Raw genomic sequence first — 22,785 nt, 5'->3', positions numbered from 1 at the left:
GCAGAGCTAAAAAGACAGTCTAGACTAGATAACATCACCAGAACCAAGATCACCAGATCTTCAGAAGAATACTCAGAAATGGAGACTATCAAAAGGAGGATGATGTGCAGACACTAAAATGTAATTTTTCCAGCATGAAGTTTCCTTTACCCAGTTGTCATGGAGTACGTAAAATACACTACTTCTGTGTTCATATACATGCATTTCCTCTCCTTCAGAAATGATGTCCTCAGGCAGCCCCTTCTTTTTAAGGGGGGGCTGGACAAAAATCAAGAACTACACGTCACTTTTAAGTTTTCAGAAGTCCTATAAAATATTAAAAATAACCAATTGTGGTTTTTTTGCTTTTAATATTCCTGCCTGCTCACAAATGCTCCTGTAAAGCTTATTGGACACCATGACGTTGGTTAAAGAAAATGCTTGAAATTAATCTAAAAGACTGCTGCAAAAAAACCTTAAAACCATACACCCTTTCCATAAATAATACAGAACTTTATTGCCCTCCTTTAAACCAAAGCACTTCAGACATTGTTTGCTGGAAAAAAAATCACCTTTTCAACTTCAGTATGGTTCAAGATTTTTTGTCTTCTCATAATCCCTGATGGCAGAGGGAGGTGAAATTTGTTCAAGACTTGGTCAGAAACCCAAAACTCCCTTTAGTTAGATTGTTACCCCAAGACACCTCACCCAGCCCACTGAGTTTTAATCCTGAATTGGAAATACATAGTTGGTGACAAGGGCAAAACTTCTTTTGACAGAGTACATACTTTGAGACCCTGTTCAAAAATTCACTTTTTCAGCATAAAGTACTCAAAAGCTGAAGTTTGTTCCTCTATTGTCCCTCCAAAAAGATGTCTCAGCTGTACTGAAAAGAAAAGGAAACGTTAGGCTGTGTATTCAAAGAAGCTCTCAAGAAACATAAAATTGACTAAATAGAATTATTAGGAAATTGTCCTAGGCCCACCCTTAGCAGCAACATGAGAGTTAACTCAAGTTGTAGCAATATTTAAAACAGCTTGCAATTTTCCTTCTCCACCCAACCAAACAACAGAAAATCGTGTCAATAAATGAAAAACACCACACGTATTTAAGTGAGAGAAACCATCTAAACTTCCAACATTTTTCATCCTCATTTTTTTTAATCCAAAAGATTTGTACAGCATTTTTAAAAAATAACTTACAGGATCAAAAGGAAAATGAATGCATAGCTTTAAATCCTCAGAATACAACCTCCCCCTACTGTGGAAGAGTTCGAAGTCATAAAGTGCTGTAGATATGACCACACATCAGACAAATAATCTAGTAACTAACATATTTTTCTGGTTTATTTAACAATATTCCAGGTTTAGAACATTAAATAAAAAAATCTCACAGACAATGGGTAAGACTAACAATGGTTTTGCTCTTTTTTTTTCTTTTTCTTCTCCTTTTTTTCAAAGAATGCTGAGACACATCAATTGAACCAACTACAATTTTATTTTGGATACCAAAAAATAAAAAGAAGCTGGAAGGAAGAGAGTAGTGCATTGCACTGATCTCAGTAAAACTCCTTGTAAGCGTCACTGTTTATGCTCAGCCCTAGGAAGATAAAGATGGATGCAATGCTGCCGACAGGGGAAAACTAAGTGCAGACCAAGGGTGCTCTGGGCTTTGCCTTGATTGTGAGGGCACAGCTTTAAATTATGCTCATGTAAGACAAGATCCACACACTTCACACCAGCATTTGTGCAGGTTCTGGAGGGAGGGCTTGCAGTGGTGGTAACAGCTCCCGCAAGTGATGACCGCAAAAACCAAGAGCTCTTCCTGGCAGACTGCTGGGGTGTCACAGGAGTTCAGGTATCTCACTCCCTTCCATAATTTGATTTTGTTGCCCTCACAGATAGCAGACTTAACTTGTGGAATTCTAGGCCAAGCCTGCGTTTTGCGCCTGGGCAAACATATACACCTCCTCAGTGGACATGGAGAGTAGCAACATTCAACAGGATGCACAGTGCATGTACTTTGTACAAGTGCAAATCAGTTTTCAGGGGCCTGGAAAGTGCAACCCCAGGCTTACTAACAGCCAAACACAGGCTGCACCACTTGCTAACTGCATTTTTCCCAGGCTTAAACATTTTTATTTATGTAGTTGCAAGTACTTACTTCACTGTTCTTTCAGCCTAACTTCTGTCCCTTCTCCTCACTCACCCATCCCTTCCCACCACCTACAAAGAACACAGAGGCCTCAAACTTCCAAAAATTATTAAACCAAACCATAAACAAACCATTTGGCAATAGATTCAATTCCATCGCCATTCCCTTTTGGTATGTTCTTGCTGTCTGTGCTCTTTTTACAACCCAATGTCCACAGGTGTCATTGTGATAAAAAACCCCAACTTTCTTCCTGCAGAACAGTAACACACAGATATTGCTCGACATAGTGGTAGACTAACACCGAGGTGGGAGGGTGAGACACCAGTAACAGAAATAAAACCCCAAGCAAACCTTGATTGTAACTGGAAAATGCCAAGAGTTCTCCACTGCATCTCAGAACAAAAAGCTGGTGCATCCTATTTCATGTCTAGCGCGAACTCTGATCCTGTTTATGACCTGCAGTATTTCATTAGAGATTTTGGGGGGGGGGGGGTCCTCAGGTTGGTTTCTTTTTTTTTGTTTATCAAGTTCTCAAAGGGGCTTAAAACACTTATGCTCGGAGACACAAAGGGAGTACTTACAATACACAACTAATCAGAAACAGTACTCAAACATTAGACTGGACAGGACTGAAGTCCACTCTACAAACTGAATTAAAAAGAGACAGGTGAAAAAAAGTTTTTAAGTGCTAACATAACAAAAAACAATTTTAAAGATTCACTAAATACATGTGAGGAAATTCAGGGGTCCCCTTCTTTTAAATATATTTACATAATATTAAAGCTTTTTATTTTGCTTTTCTTGCCAAAAAATTTTCAAGCTACCCTGGGCAAAGTCCCCATTAAATGAAGAGGTTAAGGATTTTGTAACACAGACAAACCATTAGAGCAGTAGCCTATAGATGTCTCCCTGCCCTCTCCCCCTCCCTCCCTTACCAAAGAGCTGATGCCTTGCCTGCTACACACCATATGGCATCAGCCACGGCACTGGCACAAGGTGAAGGTAACACAACTGCCTGGACCCCACACTTGGTTCTCACTTTGCAAAAGCACAAGAGACTACAATCAGGACTTGCTTAGACACAAAGCAAAACAAACAAAAAAAGCCCAATTTTGCCATTTAGCTGCAGTTAAATGGTAAAACTGGACTAATGGGGACACAGCAATACCAGTTTAAGTGTTCATATCATTTACAATGCACTGGAAAGGAAAATAAATTATCCTGGTATAAATGCATCCACACTACAGCCTATGCCAGCACAGTATCAGTCAAAATAATAACACATCAGTCCCCTAACCAACATAATTATACCAGCTGAACTTTACTAGCATAGACCAGACCTAAGACATGAGGTAGTGAAAATCAGGCTCAAGATCTTTTTTCATTCCATAGCAATAATATATTCTAAAAATATTCACTGCTCAGATCTATGGATTTTAAAAACATTTTAAAATCCAAAATTTAAAGCTAGCATCCTGAGTCAAACAGGATTTACAAATGGAGGCATAAATTTTAAAAAACTTCCTCAAGGTCCTAACTCAGGAAAATAATTTTATGATAGAAAGCACATAAGCATGTATTTGTCTCCCACTGAAACAAGTGGAAAGGAAGCACATGGATAAGTGCTTTCTGAAATCTGGGCCACAGTCAGAAATCATGGTCTTTGTAGAATTTATTTCCTCATTCATTTCAGTGCTGTTTGATCACAAGTCATTCATGTTTTAAGACAGTGGGAAAAAACACAGATAATGGAAGCTAAATCAAGTTTGTTACAACTGTTCAATATTTACAGCATTCATAGCATACAACAGAAGAATTTTTGGTAACTTAAGACAAACACCTCTCTTCTTTGTCATTAAATGTACCGCAGCAGTCCTGTTAAACAAACCCACTGTCTCGAATATTAAAGAAACTGTTGTTTATGTTTACCGAGTCATTTAAGTTAAAAATCTGTTCCTGTTCCAAACCCCACTCTCCTTCATCTTCGTCCTCCGGTTCTGCCTCAGACCCATTACGACTGTTTTCATACAAAAAGATCTGCTCATCCACATGAGCCGGGGCTAATCGGTTTCTCTTTGCACTCACAACATTAGCAGAAGAGCCAAAAAGGCGTTCAGGGAAGACCCTTGTGGCCAAAATACACCAGTATTTTTGAAGAACCTTTGGTAAAACTGGAAACAGTGCTAGTCTGTCAGACCACCACTTCAACGGGTCTTCATTCAAACCAAGGACTTTTTGTGACTTGAAGTTGCTCAACTCCTCAACAATCTGAGCATGCCACTCCTCCTGGTCTTCCACGCCTCCTGTCTGGCAAAAGATCTCTGCAAGCATGTTGTTGATGACACTGGTAGGAGGAGGAGTAGAGGAGATGATGATTTTTTTCATAGGGGGCTCTTCTGAAACAGTGAAGAATTTCTCCTCAGTTCTAAAACTATTTTCTTTTACTTTCTCCAGCAGGCTTTTTGCTTCTTCCACCACTCTGTTTTCTACCTGCTGCCTCTCAAAGGCTGACAGAAAAGGCAGTTTCTTGTAGCGGGGATCCAAGAAAGTTGCAACATTGAGAAACATGTCTATCTCAGGTGTGTGCTGGTAGGTGGTTGACAACTCTTTAGCAATCACCTCCTTTGCCATGCTGATTTCTTTCAAATCGTTCTCTTTGATGTTCAGAGTGGTATTCAGAAGCATGTGGAGAAGTGGCTTTACCATACTTATCGTCGGGTACTTTGAAGCAGACATCATCTCTGCAACCTGCTTGAAAGGCTGGAGCAGCTCCACCAGCCCTTCGATTGTATTCCACTCACTGGATTCCAGCATGAGGTGGTGGTTGTTGCTGTCCTCCACGAGAACAGCCGCAATGACAAACTGCTGCTCCTTGAGGCGCTGCAGCATAGCGAGCGTGCTTCCCCACCAGGAAACACGGTCACTTACCAGCATGCAGTGGAGAATATTCTGCTGCTTCTGCTTTTCGCTCAGCATGTACATTGCGACCGTAGACTGCTGAAAATACTCCACCAGCTTTCGGCACCTGGCAAGAAGGTTGCAGAGTTTGGGGAGCTGAAAAGCTTGTTGTATTCCTGCGTTAAAAGTGTGCCCCAAACAAGGCATCTGTACGGGAATATCTAAGAGAGAGCAAGCTTTTACAATGTCTTTACTGTAATCTGTTGTAGCACCAAAGACTTTTGTATTGATCCCCCACTCAATGAATGTTTCATAAAGGACTCGTGTAATGGTCTCTGCAGTGTTATCCTCCGGTACTTCGAACGTTTTCAAACACCGCGAGTTCACAGCCAGGCAGTTGGCAGGACTGCTGCTGAGAAAGTGAACTGCCACAGTTACATACGACCTGTTCTGGTTTTCACTCCTCCACAAGTCCGTGGATATGCCACACCAGAGAACCTCAGTGAGCTCTTTCAGCACAATTTCTCTAATAGCACTGTACTTTTCAGGAATTGCTTTTGTACAGAAGTACTTCCGGCTCGGAAGTTCATACCTGGGGTCCGCTGTTCTCAAGAGGGCCTTGAAGGTAGGTTCATCGACAATGGAGGCTGGATACATGCCCTCGCAAATTAAGCTGATGACTGCAGATGTCAGTTCCTGATGTTTTTTGTTTTCGTAGTTCTGGTAGGTCTTCATGATGAGGCTATCTTGAACAACCTGCTGTGATGACTCCGGCTTGATTTTCGAAAATGCTGTGGCAAAGGCTTCCCTCATTTGCTCAGTGTTGCTTTTCACAAACTCACAGAATTCATCGGGGTGATTTTTCTCAAGGTGGTAGGAAAGGTTGGACGTGTTTCCTGAATAGGCAATCTGTGCCATGCAAATACGGCAGTAGATCTTCTTCCACTGTAATATGCATCCTTCTGCATTGGTATCAAACCCAAAGTACTTCCACACTTTACTCTTTGCTCTCGGGTGAGCCACTAACTTTAGGTCTGATGGGGAACCTTCTAAACTTTTATTCTCCATTGCTTCTTGGCCACCGTCCCACCTTTTGATCCTTCACTCATTAATGAGTACCTGATAAAGGCAGTAAGATAAAGATACAATGAGAAAGCACAAGTTTGACCACACTCAACTATGTGAAATCAGCGTTTCTGTGAATGTATCCTACTCACTAATTACATTTGCAAATTTAAAGATGAAATTTGCAGCAAGTGTGACCTATAAGAAGCCCACTGGATTGTCAAAAACTATAAGGGGTTTTAATATATCCCATTCTGCTGTGAAACTAAGCTAGAAGACCCGGGTAAATATTTTTTTCTGGAATTTCATAATTCTGGGAAGAGAAAGCATAAGTACCACCACAGACTTGATAAATTACTGTCACAAGAACTGGTCATCTGCTATAGCATTTTCCGCCTCTTAAGTTAGAACTAGACCAACATCCTCTTGCCAAAGAATTACTGAACTTTGCTGTTAACATCTATTTCAACTGAAACCTGATACTGAAGGAGCAAAGGTTTTCTTGTTTGTTTATTTTGAAAGAAGTTTTGTAAGCTTGATCTAACTGTTCCAGCTTTCGCTTTAAAAAAATCATAATAAAATATCTGTGATGCAAATTATGGCAATAATCTGCTCCTCTCAAATGCAAAGATGTTTTCTGACTAAAATAAAAGGAAAAGGAGCTTGAATCTACATGCAGATGAACAATACATGTCTGACAACTTTCCGTCCTTCTCTTTCTGAAATCAAAGTCATCTCCTGAAGTACTAGCTCACATTTGTGGTTCCTGGAATAACAGTACATAATAATTACAGGAAAAGCAGACAGAAAAACACTAATAAATGTTATTATCCACATCAGCTGGAAAATAATTCTGCAGCATTTTCTTCAAAAGGCCACAGAAGTTGGGAGGAGATTACACTAGAGATGAGTGCGGTGATAAGGCAAGACTTGGCAATCTGTACCTTGGTATCTGCACAGGAAAACACTCCTTGAGCAGTCACATGCAAGTGCTACTTGAGGCCTACAGTGCCTCTGTGAACAGTGCTGGCAGCTGGCACCCATCAGAGCTGATCTCACTACACCCAAGAGCCAAGTCACAGCACAGCACAATTGGACTGACACTTCTCTATTTCTTCCACTCCACTGTGACAGGAACAAGCCCTTTTCCACAGCCTTGGCCAGCATTGGGAAGAAGAAGGAAGACACTAGTTGACACGGATGCAGCTTCCTTCACAAAAATCCAGAGAAAGAGAACAGGAGAGTAACATAAGGAGCATCAGACTGAAAACAACAGCACTGCTACTTCTCTGCTGCTTGGGAGCTGCATCTGTGCCCAAGCCCAGAAATCCTCAGGTGGTAAGACTGGCTGGTTAGGGCAGGAAGAAGCAACCTGACTTTTTCATATTGGTGCAAGGCAATATTAAAAAAAAAAAAAAAGAAAAAAAAGAAAAAAAGAAAGAAAAAAAGAAGGGAAAAAAAATAAGCATGTGTGAAAGATTCTCTGGGGTGCTTTCTGCTGTTGGAGAACATTCACAAGAAAAGACAGTTAGACAGTTTTCTCTCTGAACTACAGCTGGTATTTTGCAACATTTTCTAAATGCCTTGAATGGAAAACCAAAGACAGGTTAACTGATACTAAACATTCTTATCTAAACACAGCTGTTTGTTTAGAAGCAGAACGAGAGATGCAGGGCAAGCATTTTATTGAATTTGTTCTGAAGATTTACTTCTGGGTGGAGACACTTAGCATTTTTTCCTGAGGGAGGGGCAAAGTTCTGCCTACTAGCATGCCTTCTACTGTGATTCATTCAGTGCCTTTAAGTTGCCAGGATAAACTATTGATTCAACATGGTAATGCTGCCTAATTCTAAACATGTGCATATCAACAGCACCAAGGTATGCAATCCCACAAAAACGGATGATTTTGAAAGACCAAATGGTGTAACTTGTAATGAGGTAACCCTGCCATGCCATCAGCTGTGCACTGACATACCATATTGATACATATTATCATAGCTTTTAGATTCCTCTATTTCAATCCATGACATGGTGTCTCAAGGAAGCACAGAGGCTCATGTCATTTCACTAAATCTTACAGTTTTCCCTGCAGTTTACCTGGCAATTCCTGAAAGTAAGGAGGAAGGCACTGAAATAAAAGAGTTGATGCATCTTTAATGTTCAAAATTAGTATGACACACCTTGGATCATAAAAAGTTCATCACCAACTGACAAAGTAGAAGTTATTTCAGAGTATGGGAGTGTTACAGACTCACCCCACTCTTCAATCTTATGTATGTCACAGCTTTGCCTTCAGTTCGTGATGTATCAGGCACTTGGCAATAGTGGCCCAGAGCAGTACTGCCACAGCTAAGGATATGCCAGTATAATACAGCTCAAATATAAGCTGCTCATCATGCCTGCCTCTCATTGAGTGTTATACAGCATAACCAGCATTATGAACACAAACCCAAACCCCACACCTCTCATATTACTCCAGGAAGAGGTAAACTACACTTTCAGAAAAACAGTATTCATAGTCTAGTCCTGGCAAAAACAACAGCAACCCTGAATTCCCACCCACAGGAGTGCACCTTTGGAGAGGCTGCTGTTTCTTTCCCTTGCCTCCTTCATACAGCTGGCCAACACCACCAGCCAGTACCAGGACAGAGGTTTCTAAGAGCCTGCAGAGAGGATCCACTGCTGGCTTTGCAGCAAACTCTGCTGCTACAGGAGGAAGAAAAGTCCAGACTTTCTGGCCCTAGCACCTCATCCCTGCTGTTCGGGGCAGGCTGTGCTGTCTCCTCACACCTCTCAGACTCCCCGTCTCATTCTCCTAACACAAACACATCCCTCTCCAGGGCAGGCCTTGGGCCAAAATATCAATGCTAGTGGTGGCTTGTGTCGTGGAAGGCAGCTGTGCTATCCTTGCAGGCAGGGCTCAGTTTCCCCATGGGCAAAGAAAATTGGTTCAAAACTCCCAGGACAGTCACTTGGATTGTGACACCAAGCTCAGGGATGTGAGGAAACATGGGGTGTGCAGACACCATGCAACCTTAGCTCTGCCTCCCTGTGCATGCACAGCAACGGCACCTTATGGGTATCCCTGTCCCACAACCTTTGCCTCAGTCACCAGAGGGGCAACCATAAAGCAAGTGATTCCTCATTCTGAAAATAACTTAATGACTCTTTTAGGGGCATGCATGGGGAGAGGGTTTAACTGCTTGATGTAACTGCATTTTTGCCTGCCATCAATCCTTTCTACCTGGTCATTTCCTTACCCACCTCTGGATGATTTACTACCTGGAGCTCACACAGCTTTGAGCAGGAAGTGCTCAGGCTCCCACTACGCTTTAGTCATATAAAGTAAGAGACCTCAAAGCATGAATCAAAATTAAGAGGTGCATAATCCTAAATCAACATTTCATAATTAACTGTAAAGAAACTTGGTGTGAATGTGGATACTGAGTAACTAAAACTTGAGGAAATTTAAAAACTGAAAGTTCAACCACTTTTATGAAGAACAGGAGTCACCTTTAAAATCTCTTTAACTTAATCCACATAACCACCTTCTTCAGATACAGTTTTCTACACATTAAAGGTTCCAAATTTAACTACAAAGACTTCAAAACTCCTACGTAACCCTCAGGATTTAGGTTTCCCCTACTAAATTTCAATGAAAGATGTACAGTAGAAGAACAAATGCAGGAGAAAAATGCCAAATAAATTCCTTGAGAAGCTTTTATTTATATGAACCATTTTTCTTATCAGTAGGATGACTTTTGGTGATCACATTTCCACTGGTAATATCCTGGTGTCATAATTAATATTGGTTTATCTTTTATCAATCTGCTGATTAGATTTGTGTTTTTAAAAAGCTGTTTTAATCAGGAACTTTAGTCATGCAGGGTTTTTTTCTAGCCTCCAATTAACTATGATTAAACACTGTAAAGAAGTCCAAACAGTAATTTCTAAGAAAACTTTTAATAGTTTAAATGACTGAACACTAAAACTACATATTAGCAGTTATACTGTTTATGCAATTAGTACCTGGAGAAGTATTTTTAAGTTTAACTTAAGTTTCCCTTTATTTCTGCACTTTCCTCTATGCTGGATTTTAGTTAGCGAAGCAATTGCTGACTGCACACCCGGTTTGTAGCCTCAGCTCCATATTTTTCTTCCCTGAGCTTCCATATCCGAATTTCAGGTCAACTTCCCTACTCTGTGTTGATGGGGGACATTCACTTGAATAGAGGATGTTATTATTTTTTCAGTTTGCAACTCAAAACAATTACCAGGTTTTTGCACTGAACCTAGATTTCAGAGCTCAAACTCAAAATGTCTTGAATTCCATCTATAAAAATCAGATGAACTCCAGTTCAGGATATGAAAGAACACATGGGTCATTTTTAAAAGCACATGTGCCAAGAGCACGCAACTCTTAAGTCAGGGTAAGAAAAAATAAAAGTGAAACTAGTTTTATTTACTTGGATTAAAATCCTGAGTCCTTCTTCACAACAAGAATAAGAAAGCAAGCTTTTCTTGGAAAATTCAGAGGCAGAAGGGCTGCATTGAGATCAGAACCTTACACTCATCCACAGAGCTAAAGGACAAGCCAGCAGACATCTCCCTCTTTTAAATCTTCCAAGCGAAATCTGCAGTGCTGCTGCACAGAGAGTAGGAACTCTTATATGGAAACTGGGGCCAAGGAAGAGAGGATCCCAGTCCTGCCCTTCCCAGCTCCCCTTTGCCACTCCAAGCTCTCCTGAGGAAAGCACCCTGACAATAAAATGCCTGTACTTGTGAGAGTTACGGAAACCCCTTAGAAAAGATACAGAAAATTTTAAACATCCACACCTTTCTAGATTACGGCCTGAAAAAGGTACTCAGGGTTTTCTTACAGGAACTGTAGTTTACGGATCCAAGCTTGTTCTGACAACACTATTCTTTTTGTTACACTGACATCACTATTTTGAAGTTTGTGGTTCATCTGGGTAAAAAGGTTCCAGTTGTTAAGGTGAAGCTGGACACAGTGAATGAAAGCAAGGCAGCAGGTAACTGCCAAGAGGGAACTGCGTGCAAACAACTAGCTGAGGAGGAAACCACTTGTCCTTGGAAAAAAAACATCACAAGTTAGGGCTCAGAGAAAACTTTTCACATCTGTCAAAACTGCCTTGGTCCCACTTAGGTAAGTGACATTTCCTGGGTTGGATCTTCATTGTCTTCCTCTGGCATTTCCAAATTCAATGCTTATTTTTTCACTAGCAGCAAAGAGCAGAGTGCAACAAAACACTGGGTCACATTTTCGTCATGCTGTTTCACTGTGGTTCAAAAAAAGATTTGGAAAGTGTTACACACCCTAGGCAAAATACCCAAATTTCCTCTGCCAAGAAACGCTAATGCTAGAAAAATGCTCAGATGACTTCAAACCATATGCGCATCTGCCCTTTTTGTCACCAGGGTCCTCTCATTTGTTTGAGGGCTTCATTGCTGCCTTCTGAGAATGAGGAAGGGAATCCCAGCAGAAGAATCAGGAATGAATAAAAAGCACACAAAACACTACCCAAGGATGAGACGTGTGATAAGATGAACAAATAAGTTCCTGTTGTGCGGTGTACTTGTTCCATCTCCTTCCCAGTACTTCAGATATCGTCTATATCAATATCCTCATCTGCCTGAATTCCTTACTGAAACACTAGGCCCTCTCAATATTACTTTTTTTATTGTTCCTCTGCTTAAAACTATTGACAGCACCACAAAGGCTCACTTGCTGATAAGGAAAGTAAGTTAAAGGCATGGACTTCAATACAGCTGTATGGTCAGCTCTGATGCTAACCTACACATTTGCCTGGACTCATAGTTTGCTCTAAGTTTATAAACTCAGAAACATTTTAGTCTTCAAGAGTAATGCAAGCAGATCATTGTTTTTTTCTGATAAACTCAAAGTTTCCCCTGAGTCAGCATTTAACACACTGTCGATCCAAATCAGAAAAGCGCAAAAACCTAACTTCTTAAACTAAAGACTAATCTGAAGTCCCTTAGAAAAAAACTACAAGTGTCACTCACTTGACAGCTTGAAGGCTGTCAGCGAGTGTCAGCCGGTATCAAATACTAAGCTTTTGGAGCACGGGTACGTTCTCCTCCTGGAGCAGCCGGGACAGGGAAGCCGAAAGCGGCGGTCCCGGCCGCCCCGGTGGGGTGGGGGCACAGCGGGCAGCGGCGGCAGGAGCGCCCGGGCCGGGGGAGGCTGCTCGCCCCTACCCGCCTTCCAAGCACCTACCTGGGCTGAGGGAGGGAGCACCCGCGCGGCTCAGGAGGTCTCAGGAGACACTGTCAGAGAGCCAAAGAGAGGAAGAAGAGAAGGGGGGACCCCCGGACCACGGAACCCCCACACCGCCTCCCGAGGCCACAAGTCAGGCCAGCGTGCAGCCAGGCGCCCGTCCCGGGCCCGGCCCCCCGCCCCGCCCCGTGTCCGGGGCGGCCGCGGCCCGGGGGCCGGACGGGGCGGTGGGGCCGGGGCCTGGCGCCGGCAGCGAGGGCGGGTGCGGCGGGGGCGGGGAGGGCGCCTCGCCAGTCGCAGCCCCCCCGGGGCCGCTGCCCTCGGGTATCTCGGCAGGTCGTGCTCGGCCGGCGAAGGGGAGCAGGGGAGGAGTCCGGCGGCGGCGCCCGTGCCGGGGCCGCCGCGGTCCCTCAGCCCCTGCCCCACTTCGGGGGATGCGGCACGGCCCGAGCGCCCCACGCTACAGCCAAGGTCGCGGCTGCCCTGCCCCGTTCTCTCCTTCCCTTCCCTGTCCGGCCGCTCCCGGCCAGGCCGCGCGGTCTCGGCCCCAGGGCCCCGAACTGCCGCCTGCCCGCGGTGGGTGGGGGGAGGCGCGGCAAACTTTCCCCTCTCCACGGCGGGGGCTGCCGCCCCCCGCCCGGAGCCGCCCCGCCCCGCGGCGCCGGCTGCGGTGCTCACCTGAGGCCGGGGCGCACCGCGGCTGGAAGCGGCGGCGCAGCTGGTGCAGGATGACGCGGAGGCCGATGCAGTACACCCGGAGCAAGGGCACCAGCGCAGACAATAGCGACATGGCCGCCTCCCGCCCCGCGGCGGCAGCGGGCTCGGGGCGCGGCGGGGAAGGCACTGGGCGAGCAGGCGGCCGGCGCAGTGTTTCCGCCGGGCCGGGCCAGGCCGGGCCGGGGGGCGCGGCGCGGCCCCCACCCACCCACGGAAGGGAAAGCGCCGCCGCTGTCACAGCAGCGCCCTGGCTCGCCGCGGCTCCCGCCCTTCTGGGCATGTGCGGTGGCGGGGGAAGGGAAGGGGCGGCGGCGGCAGCACCGGCCTCGGTGGCGGCAGCTGCGACAAGGCGGCGGCTCAGCCCCCGCCGGGACGCCCGAGCGGCTGGGCAGGGGGAGACGGAGAGGGGCGGCGTGCGCGACGCTGCAGCGAGGGGGAGGCGGTAGCGGCATGACAGCCCGCCCGGTGAGGCCGCCGGGGTTGGGGCGCAGGGACTCTTGCTGCCACATCTGTGACAGCTACAAGCCAGTCAGTGCCTAGGCGGAGTGAGGCGCACGGCGTCGCTTCAGGATCCCGTGGCAGAAAGCGCTCATCGAGTTGTCTCACCATTTTCCTTCAGTCTGGCACAAATGAGGGGCTGCTGAGGACTCCCACGGTGTCGCCGGGTCTGGGCACGGCCCCTCTCACCTCGGGCATCCCTCAGGCTCACTCTTCTCGAGGTCTCAGTTGCAGGTACCGATTTCTCCAAATGCCGCTCGCTGTACGGAGCTTTCCTACCTCAGGAGCCGGAATTTTACACCTGTCTGACAAATACCTTCTTTACAATGCTAACTGGTACATCGCATGCTATATCGCGTTGTCAGTTTTCAGTGCTCGGCCTTAGTCTGGGTACTCGGGACAGAGAAGCGGGTCCTGTCTACCAGTTCTTGTGGTAGGTGGCTAGTTTCGGCTACAGGAAATAGAGCGCCTAGTCCTGATGCCGTGGTTTCCACTCACAGAACCGGTGGGTTTTTTTAAAAAATGCAGTTGAGCCTCAGTATCGACACAAACCAAAATCAGTCATTGCACAATAGGAGTCGTTGGCCCATATATTCAGTTTGAAATCTTTGGGTAACTTTTTTTCTCTAAGAAAAATGGGAAACCATACAAAGTTCTGGAAGTGTATTTGAAATGCAATCTCCTAGCCTTTTAAAAATCCCCACTCCATACTTTCTAAAAAATAATGCTTTTCTAGTATCAGATTACATTGCTCAGCAGAACTGACAATGTCTTCTGTCAGAAATACACTTAAAGTAAAAGCATAGTATGTAGTTGCTCCAGGACAAAACCAACCATTTAATTTTATGAATCTCTGGTGATTTTTTTTTATTAACACAGAGAATTAGGCAAACATAAATTATAGACATCATTAAGTCACATCAATGAGGGATTCATTCTTAATGTATATTTTTTGCAACCATGCATGGATTACTAGAAAGAGCAACACATAAAACAGCATGAAAGAAGAAACACATTTACTAAAGGTGAATTATTCTTTCAACTTATCTTAGTAAAAATCAAATCCCAACTCTTTTATGTTGCTTTACATCCTTTTCTCAGAACTACACCATTAATGAAAGCCCTTTCAACATTAAACTGTGAAACTTGCCTACAGTGTATTTACACAATCTGTATATAAATAAACTATACTTTCTCAGGTTTTCTAGTATAATAAAATCAATTGATGCATATTCAAGCTACTGCAATAAATACTCCTCTGTCTTTTTTCAGACAATGCTATCCAAGGAATTAGACTAAGTGGGGGGAAAACCGATGTGTTAACATTACAGTCTTATTGGACCCACTACTTTTTCTCAGCATCTTACAAATGATTTTCAGCCCTCCATGGTTCATGAGTAGAGTGTCACAGAAAAGATGAGAAATTTTTTTCCAACAATATATTAAATTATTTTTTTCTAAAGGCTAATGGGGCATGGAGGAGGAATGAAAATAATTACAAAAGGCTGTAGTCTTTGATTCTTTTCAAATAGTCTTCTAATCTTTGTTTTAATCAGTACTTTCTTTTCTTTGGTTTTCAACAGCTTGCATCTTATTATTGTCACTTTGGTTTTTCTTGCAATCATTTACTCCAAAGCCCCAAGTATTCAGGCTGGAATCTCATCCATTTACTTTAGATACCTCACTGAGACATTATTACCTCAATGAAATTTTAGGTGTCTTAGCCCTGGAAGGGACAAGAGGAGCAATCTAATTCCTCAGCTTTGCTGTATGGGCAGAGGACACAAAGAGAGGCACTTCTGAAGACCTGCAGAAAATGACAGCTTTCTTTGAGGCACTTAGAGTGCCTCCTTCTTTCCACTGGCTGCAGCTGAACTCCCAGTGCCAGTGGGCAAAGCCAGCCTGCAGCTAGAGCACTGATGTCCTCTTGGAAACTCATCTGAAACACTCCTAACACTCCATCAACACAGGATCCAGCCTCTCTATCCCTACTGCAGGACTGACGTTCATGAGATCACAGTGCTTCCACCCACATTTTGCATAAAGATGCAAAAACTTGTAAGAAAGGAAGTGGGTGATGTTTTTAGACTCTAATTAAGCCCCGAGCTCCAGCTTCCCATCAGAATGGCATAACCAGCAACCATTGGGTAGTGTGGATGGTAGGTGCTGCAGCTGAGCGCCTGTGCAGCCTGGAACACATGAGGCACAGGGCCACATCAGAGAAGACAAAAGCAAACCCAAGGTTGGCCTAGCAGCCCAGATGCTCTCTGGCGCAGGGTGGAGAGTTACAAGGTTATGTTTTGCTTTTCTTGTCTGATGTATGACACATCTTTTCCACATGTAAGTTTGCTCCTCTTGTTTTTTCTTCTCTTGAGATGAGAACTGGAGCCAACAACTCCTCGTATCCACACACATTAGGAGAGGTTGATCGTTTCTGTTCAAGCATGGTGTAGTAGTTGGGGTAGTCTGTCAGTGACACATCAGTCCCTCTCTAATGGTAAAATGCACACTTGCACTCCTGTGCTTAGCTCAAGTCATGCTCTCAGCCTTATGCACCTATGTGGAAGCTGATGGCCCATGTCAGAAAAAGCCAGACATTATTCTCACTGCTGCTTATTTTTCAGGCTTCTAAAAGGGATTTAAATGCCTGTCTTCCTAAGCTGGATTGTACTGGGACTTGAGGCAAGAGATAAGTGCCTATCTCCCCAGAACAGGATCTCCTTAACATGTGTGGGTGAATATAGTTAAATGCCTGAGGAGCTTTCAGGTTCAGTAGGGAGTTGCTCACAGTAATAGGCAGTGCTGGGAAACAGTCAGTTGGGATTACATCTGGAATTCATGGTAGGGGTTTTTTTACCTGCAGACAATTTTGACAGGCTGCCTTTTTTGTTTTGGTTTGGTTTTTTTTTTTTTTTTTTTTTTTTGACATATGCCTTTTTTTTCCCTTCCTCTATGCAAGAAGAGTAATTTTAGGTTCCCTCAAACTAGACATCATCTTGCATAATATTGGGCATTTGAGCATAGCAGGCCTGTACGGAGCAGTAAGCTCTTGGGCAGCCTTCATAGTAGCTTGGGGAGGGTCAGTTACTTAGAAGAAACTTTCCCAAAGGGAGAGGTGTCTGGAAGCTACACAGTTCCAGGGACTGAGAGCAGGCTCCTCTGCTGTGGGAAATCTGAAGGGACATACTTACTGTTCTTCAGTTACACTGGGGAAGATAGTAGATTGTTCTAAGATCAACCTTCTGTGTAACGGAACCATGCTACAGCATTTCCCCATGAATGGGGATGGCTTTTGGTCCCTTTCAGCCTTTTTTGGGTGTTTCACTTTTCAAGAAAATGGTCTCATTGGGAAAAGAATTACCCTTGCCAGTGTGGCTATAAGGAGGTGACCCCCAGGAACACAGTAAAGGAAAGAAATCTGAGGGGTTTTATCCCAGCATTTAAGTTCATGGGAAAGAGGCAACAGTGTTCAAATCCACATTCCCTGAAGAATCTACGCTTTTTAGACTAGAGAAGAACAGGACAAAATATGGACTGATAAGTGCAGTGGAGTCTTGGAAAAGGGACAACTTCCCCTCTTCCATAAAATGCTCAAACCACTCAGCTATTATGCAAGAAGCATAGTGTGCTTATTGTTCCTGCTGAGCGGTTTGTTTTTTTTTTTAATCAATCATGTCTGCAGCAACTGTTGTACTTGTGCGTCTAAGTATTCAGTGTATGTCACACTTTTCAGGATCTATCTGATCTGAAAAGCCTGAAGCATGAGTAGTTTGGTCTGGTTTGCATTCCACTTCCCTCATATGCCTTCTCCATATCAGGTAAGTTCTGAGCATCCCCCCTGCCTCTCAGTCAAGACTCAGAGGCCAAAGAGTTAGAAGAAGGTATGAAGAAAAAAAGCAATCACAAAAGTAAAAATATTTTTTAAAAAATCTCCAAATATGTTTACCCACAAAACCTGCATGGAGACATAAGGCAGGTGAGCTGCTAACAAAAATACATAAGCTTTTGTTAAAAACTTCTATCATAAAACACTTAAAAATACTACATATATTTAGAATTGAGCAGGGTTATTAACAGGCTTCACACTGTACATGGCAACTTGACTTGCCTGAAAGAAGAACAAGTCATATGGAAATTCTAGAGGTAACCAGCATAATTTCGCCAGTGGAAATCAGTTCTTATGTAATTCCTGGATTTATTGGAAAATGTCTGTAAGTAGATTAACTGATTGATTAACATACATGAAGTTTCAAAACCACTTTGACAAAATCCTGAGCACAAGGGATGATAAGCACACAGGGGATAAGAACCAGCATATATGTGGAACAGAAGAATAGAAACAAAACCCTGCAGAGAGTGAAACAAAGGAATTGATTTTCATCAGAAAATCACAGCAAAAGAAGAACAGGGTATCAAGGTTCCATTGAACATCCAACTCTGGCTAATACCTTCCTTAATGCCTCAGATGGGTAAAGGGAAAAGCTGTTGCATTATAATGGCATGGTGTTTCTGTTAGTCAGGACAGGAGAGGAGCAGAGGAATTTCAGACATTTAAACAAGCAGGGTATACTGGCAATATTCCAACACCAAGAAAATAATGCTATTAAATAGAAAAAAGATGAATTATACCCACTATAGAAATGGCTTTGTTGACAGTTAGTTCATTTGTGTTAAAAAATACCTAGTGTCAATAACTGACATGTGATTATTTCAGTGTTTGTATAGGGATGTCTGCAAGTACCTGTGGCATTCCCTATGTAACACTACCCAACCCATAGCTAAGAGTATTTTGTTAGGGTTCAGCAAATGGACAGAAAGATTATTATGGTCCAAAGCAAGAGTTTTCCATGACACCCAGGTCTGCCATGTGTCTGATCTCTTCCTTAGCAATACTGTAAGACAAACACATCTTTCATCAAAAGTGTGCCTAGCACCATTCTAATATGAAGGAAATAATAAAGCAGAATCACCACTCAAAAACTGGGCATTATGAGTTGATCTGCACCTGTATTTTTGTTGCATCTGCTTGCAAGAATACTTGAATGCCACATAAAATAATATTGCTCAAGGCAAGGTTTGTGGGGAGAACGTAGCAGACCAGCTTTCAGGTACATGCAATCCTGCCCACCCCCTTACCCAAACAGGACTATGACAGCACTGCTACTGTTCGTATTGAAGGTTTGAAAGCACAGTGCACTGGTCTCATCTGTGCTGCTTGTGGGCACTTCCCTGAAGACTACACTCACTGCTGTTGCAGCTAGTCAGTCAGCTTCAGGAAGCAGTGGGATTGAATCCTTTGAGGACATGAGAGTCCTGGTTTTGGTCATATCAGCTATAGATAAGCAGGTGATTCCATGCCACAAAGCAGGCTGTCCTCCCACTGATGATAGATGGGTGACCAGGTCAAGGAAGCTGAGAGATGGAGTTTGAATGTCAAGATCTTCAGAGTTGGACAGAATTGGCCAAAGAGGCAAGGATTTTGCCCCATGCACATGCATGTGAGGTAGGGGCTGTGACTGATGCTTTAGACAGTCAGTGGAGGCACCTGCTGCTGCCAGAAGAGGGCAATTCTTACCTGTTGTGAGCTTTTCATACAGCTCGAAGTGACCCCAGTCTTTCTATGTGTGCCTCACTTCAGTATGAAGATACTTTTCCATGTGTATTCCTGTTTCAACAATTGACTTCAACAATTGACAATTGACTTGTTAGATTGTATTCTTACATGTTGTCTTTAGGACCCACACTGCTTTTGCACTTGGCTCCTTGGGGACAGGTTCTGACCTCAATGCTCCCCCAAGCAGGGGAAAAGCATCTCTTATTTCTGTTTATGTTTCTAAAGACTGACTGGGTGTTTCTAGCTGCCTGTCTCTAAGACCGTGGCATATGAGAGAGCAAATGCAGTGATGGGTAAAGAGATGTGTAAAACAAGCTGGAGGGAAGATCAAGCCAAAACATGATGCAAAGGAAGACATGCAGGTGACAGAAGATAGGAACTGTGAGAAAGTTAAGAGGTTGGTTCACGTTGGTTTAACTTTGCTTAAAAATGTTCCAGCTCACTGCTAACCGAGACCATGTCATGCAGTGGGAAGGATGAAGATAGGCAACCTTCTGATCCGTAGGGTGAGGATGTTTGAAAGCAAGTGGAGCTGAAAAGCCTGGTGCAGTAAAATCATCTATCTTGTAGCAGTGCTGGGGTGAGGGGCAGCTGCCCCTCCCTGACCCCCGGCAGAGGTGTGCTGAGAGGTGAAATCACAAACATGTCCTGAGCTGGGACATGTGCAGGGCCCGATGTTATCTTTCTCCCTTCTATATCAAATACGCTGGGGGTTATTGAGAGTAGGAAATGGTCTGGCAGCTCTTTAATCCCACTTTCCCCTTCTTTTTATCTTTGTCAATGGGTCCTGTCTCCCTAATCTCCCTAGACTCTTATTACTGCTGTGGCTTGTTCCCCTAACCCTTTCAGCAATCTCTGCACTGTTACTTCTTGTCCTGGGACAGCCAATGCTCTCTCCCATTTTTCCCAATTCCATCTCACTTTACTTTCTAATCATCCAGACAAACCTGTCTCTCTATCTGACTGCAATCACTGGATTCTCTGTTCTCTTGATCACACCTGCCTGTCAGTTGTCCAAAAAGATTACATATGCCTTGAATTTTCCACTTTAATAACTGAATGATTGCAATGTTATATAACTTGTTTATGTTTGCCTTGTGCGCTGCTGGTTTGGGCTTCGGCTATTCTATAGCATTACATTAATTTACCAAACACAAAGGAACTGTGTGAAAAGCTCATATGGCCAAGAAATTACAGACTCAACATTTTAAATTTGAAGGGAAAAGTTAAACAAAAGAATAAATAACTCCTGCTATTCTTGAGGACAAATTCACATATGGCATAGACAAAGTAAGAGGAGACATCTGATGGCTGAGGAGACATTTCTCATTCCTTGTCCTTGGGATGATCCAAGTCTCAGTAAACACTGAGCTTTATTTTTCATTCTTCATCTCATTTTTCTCAGCGTAAAAGCAAATCAAAGTGTGATCAATGCTGAATTGCCTTAAGAACAACTGCAGAGAAGATTCAGCAGGGTTTACACCTTGCACTTTCTCCAATATTTGTCTGTGAGGAAGTGCCAAATGTTCCAGAATTGTAGTTTGACCCCCTAGAATGTATGTCCTAGAAATTATCAAAGAAAATTCATTCTGCTTATAAAAATAATTTAAAGGATGGAAAAAGCCAAAGGCTCATCCTGACAGCTGTTAAGAACACATTTTCAGTTTTGATTGATCACTGGAACATGCTCCCCAGGGAAGTAGTCATGGCACCAAGCCTGCCAGAGTTCAGGGAGAATCTGGACAATGCTCTTAGTCACATGGTTTATTTTTGGGCAGTCCAGCGAGGAGCAGGGACCTGCAATCAATAATACTTTCAGGCCCTTCCAACTTGAAATATTCTATGATTCTATGTCTGATTCCAATTTTATATATGATATTAGTCTTCATATTTTTTAGAGGTCATAAACTATTTTGATTATGTGTAATCCATTACTTATGATAATTTAATTTTAAAGTCTATTAAGATGGCAGTTTAATTCAACATCATCATCACATATCAGTCTGCTGAGACAGTACAGAATGAAACATTGGCCATTTTTTAAAATCTCTCACTAGATATTCTCAAATATGTAACAAAGTGGGTAATTCTTAGTCCTCTGGCTTCCCTAAGAGCTGAAATTGCTTGAGCCTGATAGATGAAATTCAGATTCCCATGAGGTGCAGTTGTTAGAAATGATGCATTTCAGATTCTGGATTAGTCTTGGCTTCATATTACTTTCTAATCTGCTGCTGTTTCAGTAATATCAGCCATTTACATTCACTATTTAATGACAATAAGCCTAACCTAAAGGACTCAGCTATTGCTGCTTGTATATATGTTAAATTCTTAGTGTCTGAGTTTGGGGATTTTTTGTGTGTGTTTGTATGTCTAAAAGCATGTATTTAAGTACCAGCATTGTATTATAAAATGACATGGGTATTTTACATGCATAAGAAGCTTTTAAAACAGTTTTACAACAAGAATTTTTTAATCATGTAAAAGGCTTAATCCAAACCAACCAACAATTAAAGAGATGACTTGCAATCTATAAACCTACTTCTTAAAACTAGGCTATTTGTTTTCTAGAAACTTGCAAAAATACCATCACCCAGTCAGAACTGTCACTCTAACTGTTAATTGGTAAGTATAGGATAAGCTGCTTTAGCAATACAGAACATTTTATTCCATAATCCCAGTTAGAAGATGTTTTCCTACCCCCTGACTTCATTTCAAAGTGGATTTATCTAAAGTCTAGATTACTAAAGTTAGTTTAGACTACTTTAGTAATAAAAAAAAAGTATATACATATACATTTTAAATTTATGTGGCACATTTATGTGTACAGAGAGTAAAATAACATTTTCAAATTGTATCAAGCCTGTGGAAGGTGGATGGTGTTTTCTGCACCCAGGAGTGAGTAGAGAAGTGTTTAAAGGTGTTGGTTTATGCTGAAAATTCTTAACTCAAAACAGTAGGGATTTTTGTATATAAATCACATTACAGCATTGTTACTACTTTGAATAAAGGAGTTGTATTGGTTATAACACTGACTAGCTACAAAAAAACTAGTGATGGAGTCAAAATTCTCCTCATAACCATATAGTCAAGTTGCAAGCCCTAGCAAACAAGTTTTTATCCATCAAAAGTAAAACTCCAGAAGCCTTTACTACTGTTTCAGATTAAAGCAGAAGTAACAAAAATCATACCTTATGTACAGGATGAATGGCTTTATGCTCATAGTTTCATAGCTCATAGCTGGGTTTCTAATTGCAAAACCAAGGGGGTTTCCTGCAACTTGCATGTTGGGTCTTGCACCTATTTCACTTCTGGCCAGCTTGCCTTTTATTGGGGTTTTACTTCTTAATTATGAGACTATTAACAGCCAATTCACTATGTTTTAGTTGGTTTATTAGGTTGTTTTTGATTTTTTTCTCAAGGAGAAGCCAAGATTTCATATCTGGCTTCCCTTGGTTTTTGTTTGTCACGACATCAATTATGCCCTTGTTTTCATTGTCTTCCAACAAACTGTTTACAATATGTCATTAATAGCAATCAGGGATCTGGTTCTGTCTTTCTTGTTGTTGAATTAATAGGGAGAGTATGAAGTGAACTGCTTCAT

General features: G+C 42.8%; 2 protein-coding genes across 7 annotated transcripts in view; both read right to left on the bottom strand.

The window, feature by feature from the left end:
- The window catches only part of DHRSX (dehydrogenase/reductase X-linked), a 162,247-nt gene extending 148,880 nt beyond the window's left edge, over positions 1-13,367 (bottom strand). For all 4 annotated transcript variants that reach the window (XM_059839365.1, XM_059839367.1, XM_059839364.1 and 1 more), the window contains exon 1: positions 13,034-13,367. In XM_059839365.1, the coding sequence (XP_059695348.1) occupies positions 13,034-13,352 (319 nt within the window). In that variant the 5' untranslated portion in view covers positions 13,353-13,367. The remainder of the gene's footprint in view (positions 1-13,033) is intronic.
- Positions 1,120-14,030, bottom strand: ZBED1 (zinc finger BED-type containing 1). 3 transcript variants are annotated; one of them, XM_059839363.1, is made up of 2 exons: positions 13,679-14,030; positions 1,120-6,150 (listed from the first exon to the last, which is right to left on the bottom strand). In XM_059839363.1, the coding sequence occupies exon 2, from the start codon at positions 6,097-6,099 to the stop codon at positions 4,012-4,014; it is 2,088 nt and encodes a 695-aa protein (XP_059695346.1). In that variant the 5' UTR covers positions 6,100-6,150; positions 13,679-14,030; the 3' UTR covers positions 1,120-4,011. The 3 variants fall into 3 exon arrangements, with proteins under 3 accessions (XP_059695346.1, XP_059695343.1, XP_059695344.1); XM_059839360.1 differs by lacking the exon at positions 13,679-14,030 and adding an exon at positions 13,034-13,172; XM_059839361.1 differs by lacking the exon at positions 13,679-14,030 and adding an exon at positions 12,356-12,525.
- Positions 14,031-22,785: the final 8,755 nt, after the last annotated feature.

This window comes from Haemorhous mexicanus, chromosome 2 (genome assembly GCF_027477595.1).
Source record: "Haemorhous mexicanus isolate bHaeMex1 chromosome 2, bHaeMex1.pri, whole genome shotgun sequence".
Taxonomy (NCBI): domain Eukaryota; kingdom Metazoa; phylum Chordata; class Aves; order Passeriformes; family Fringillidae; genus Haemorhous; species Haemorhous mexicanus.
This window is presented reverse-complemented; position numbering and strand designations above follow the sequence as displayed.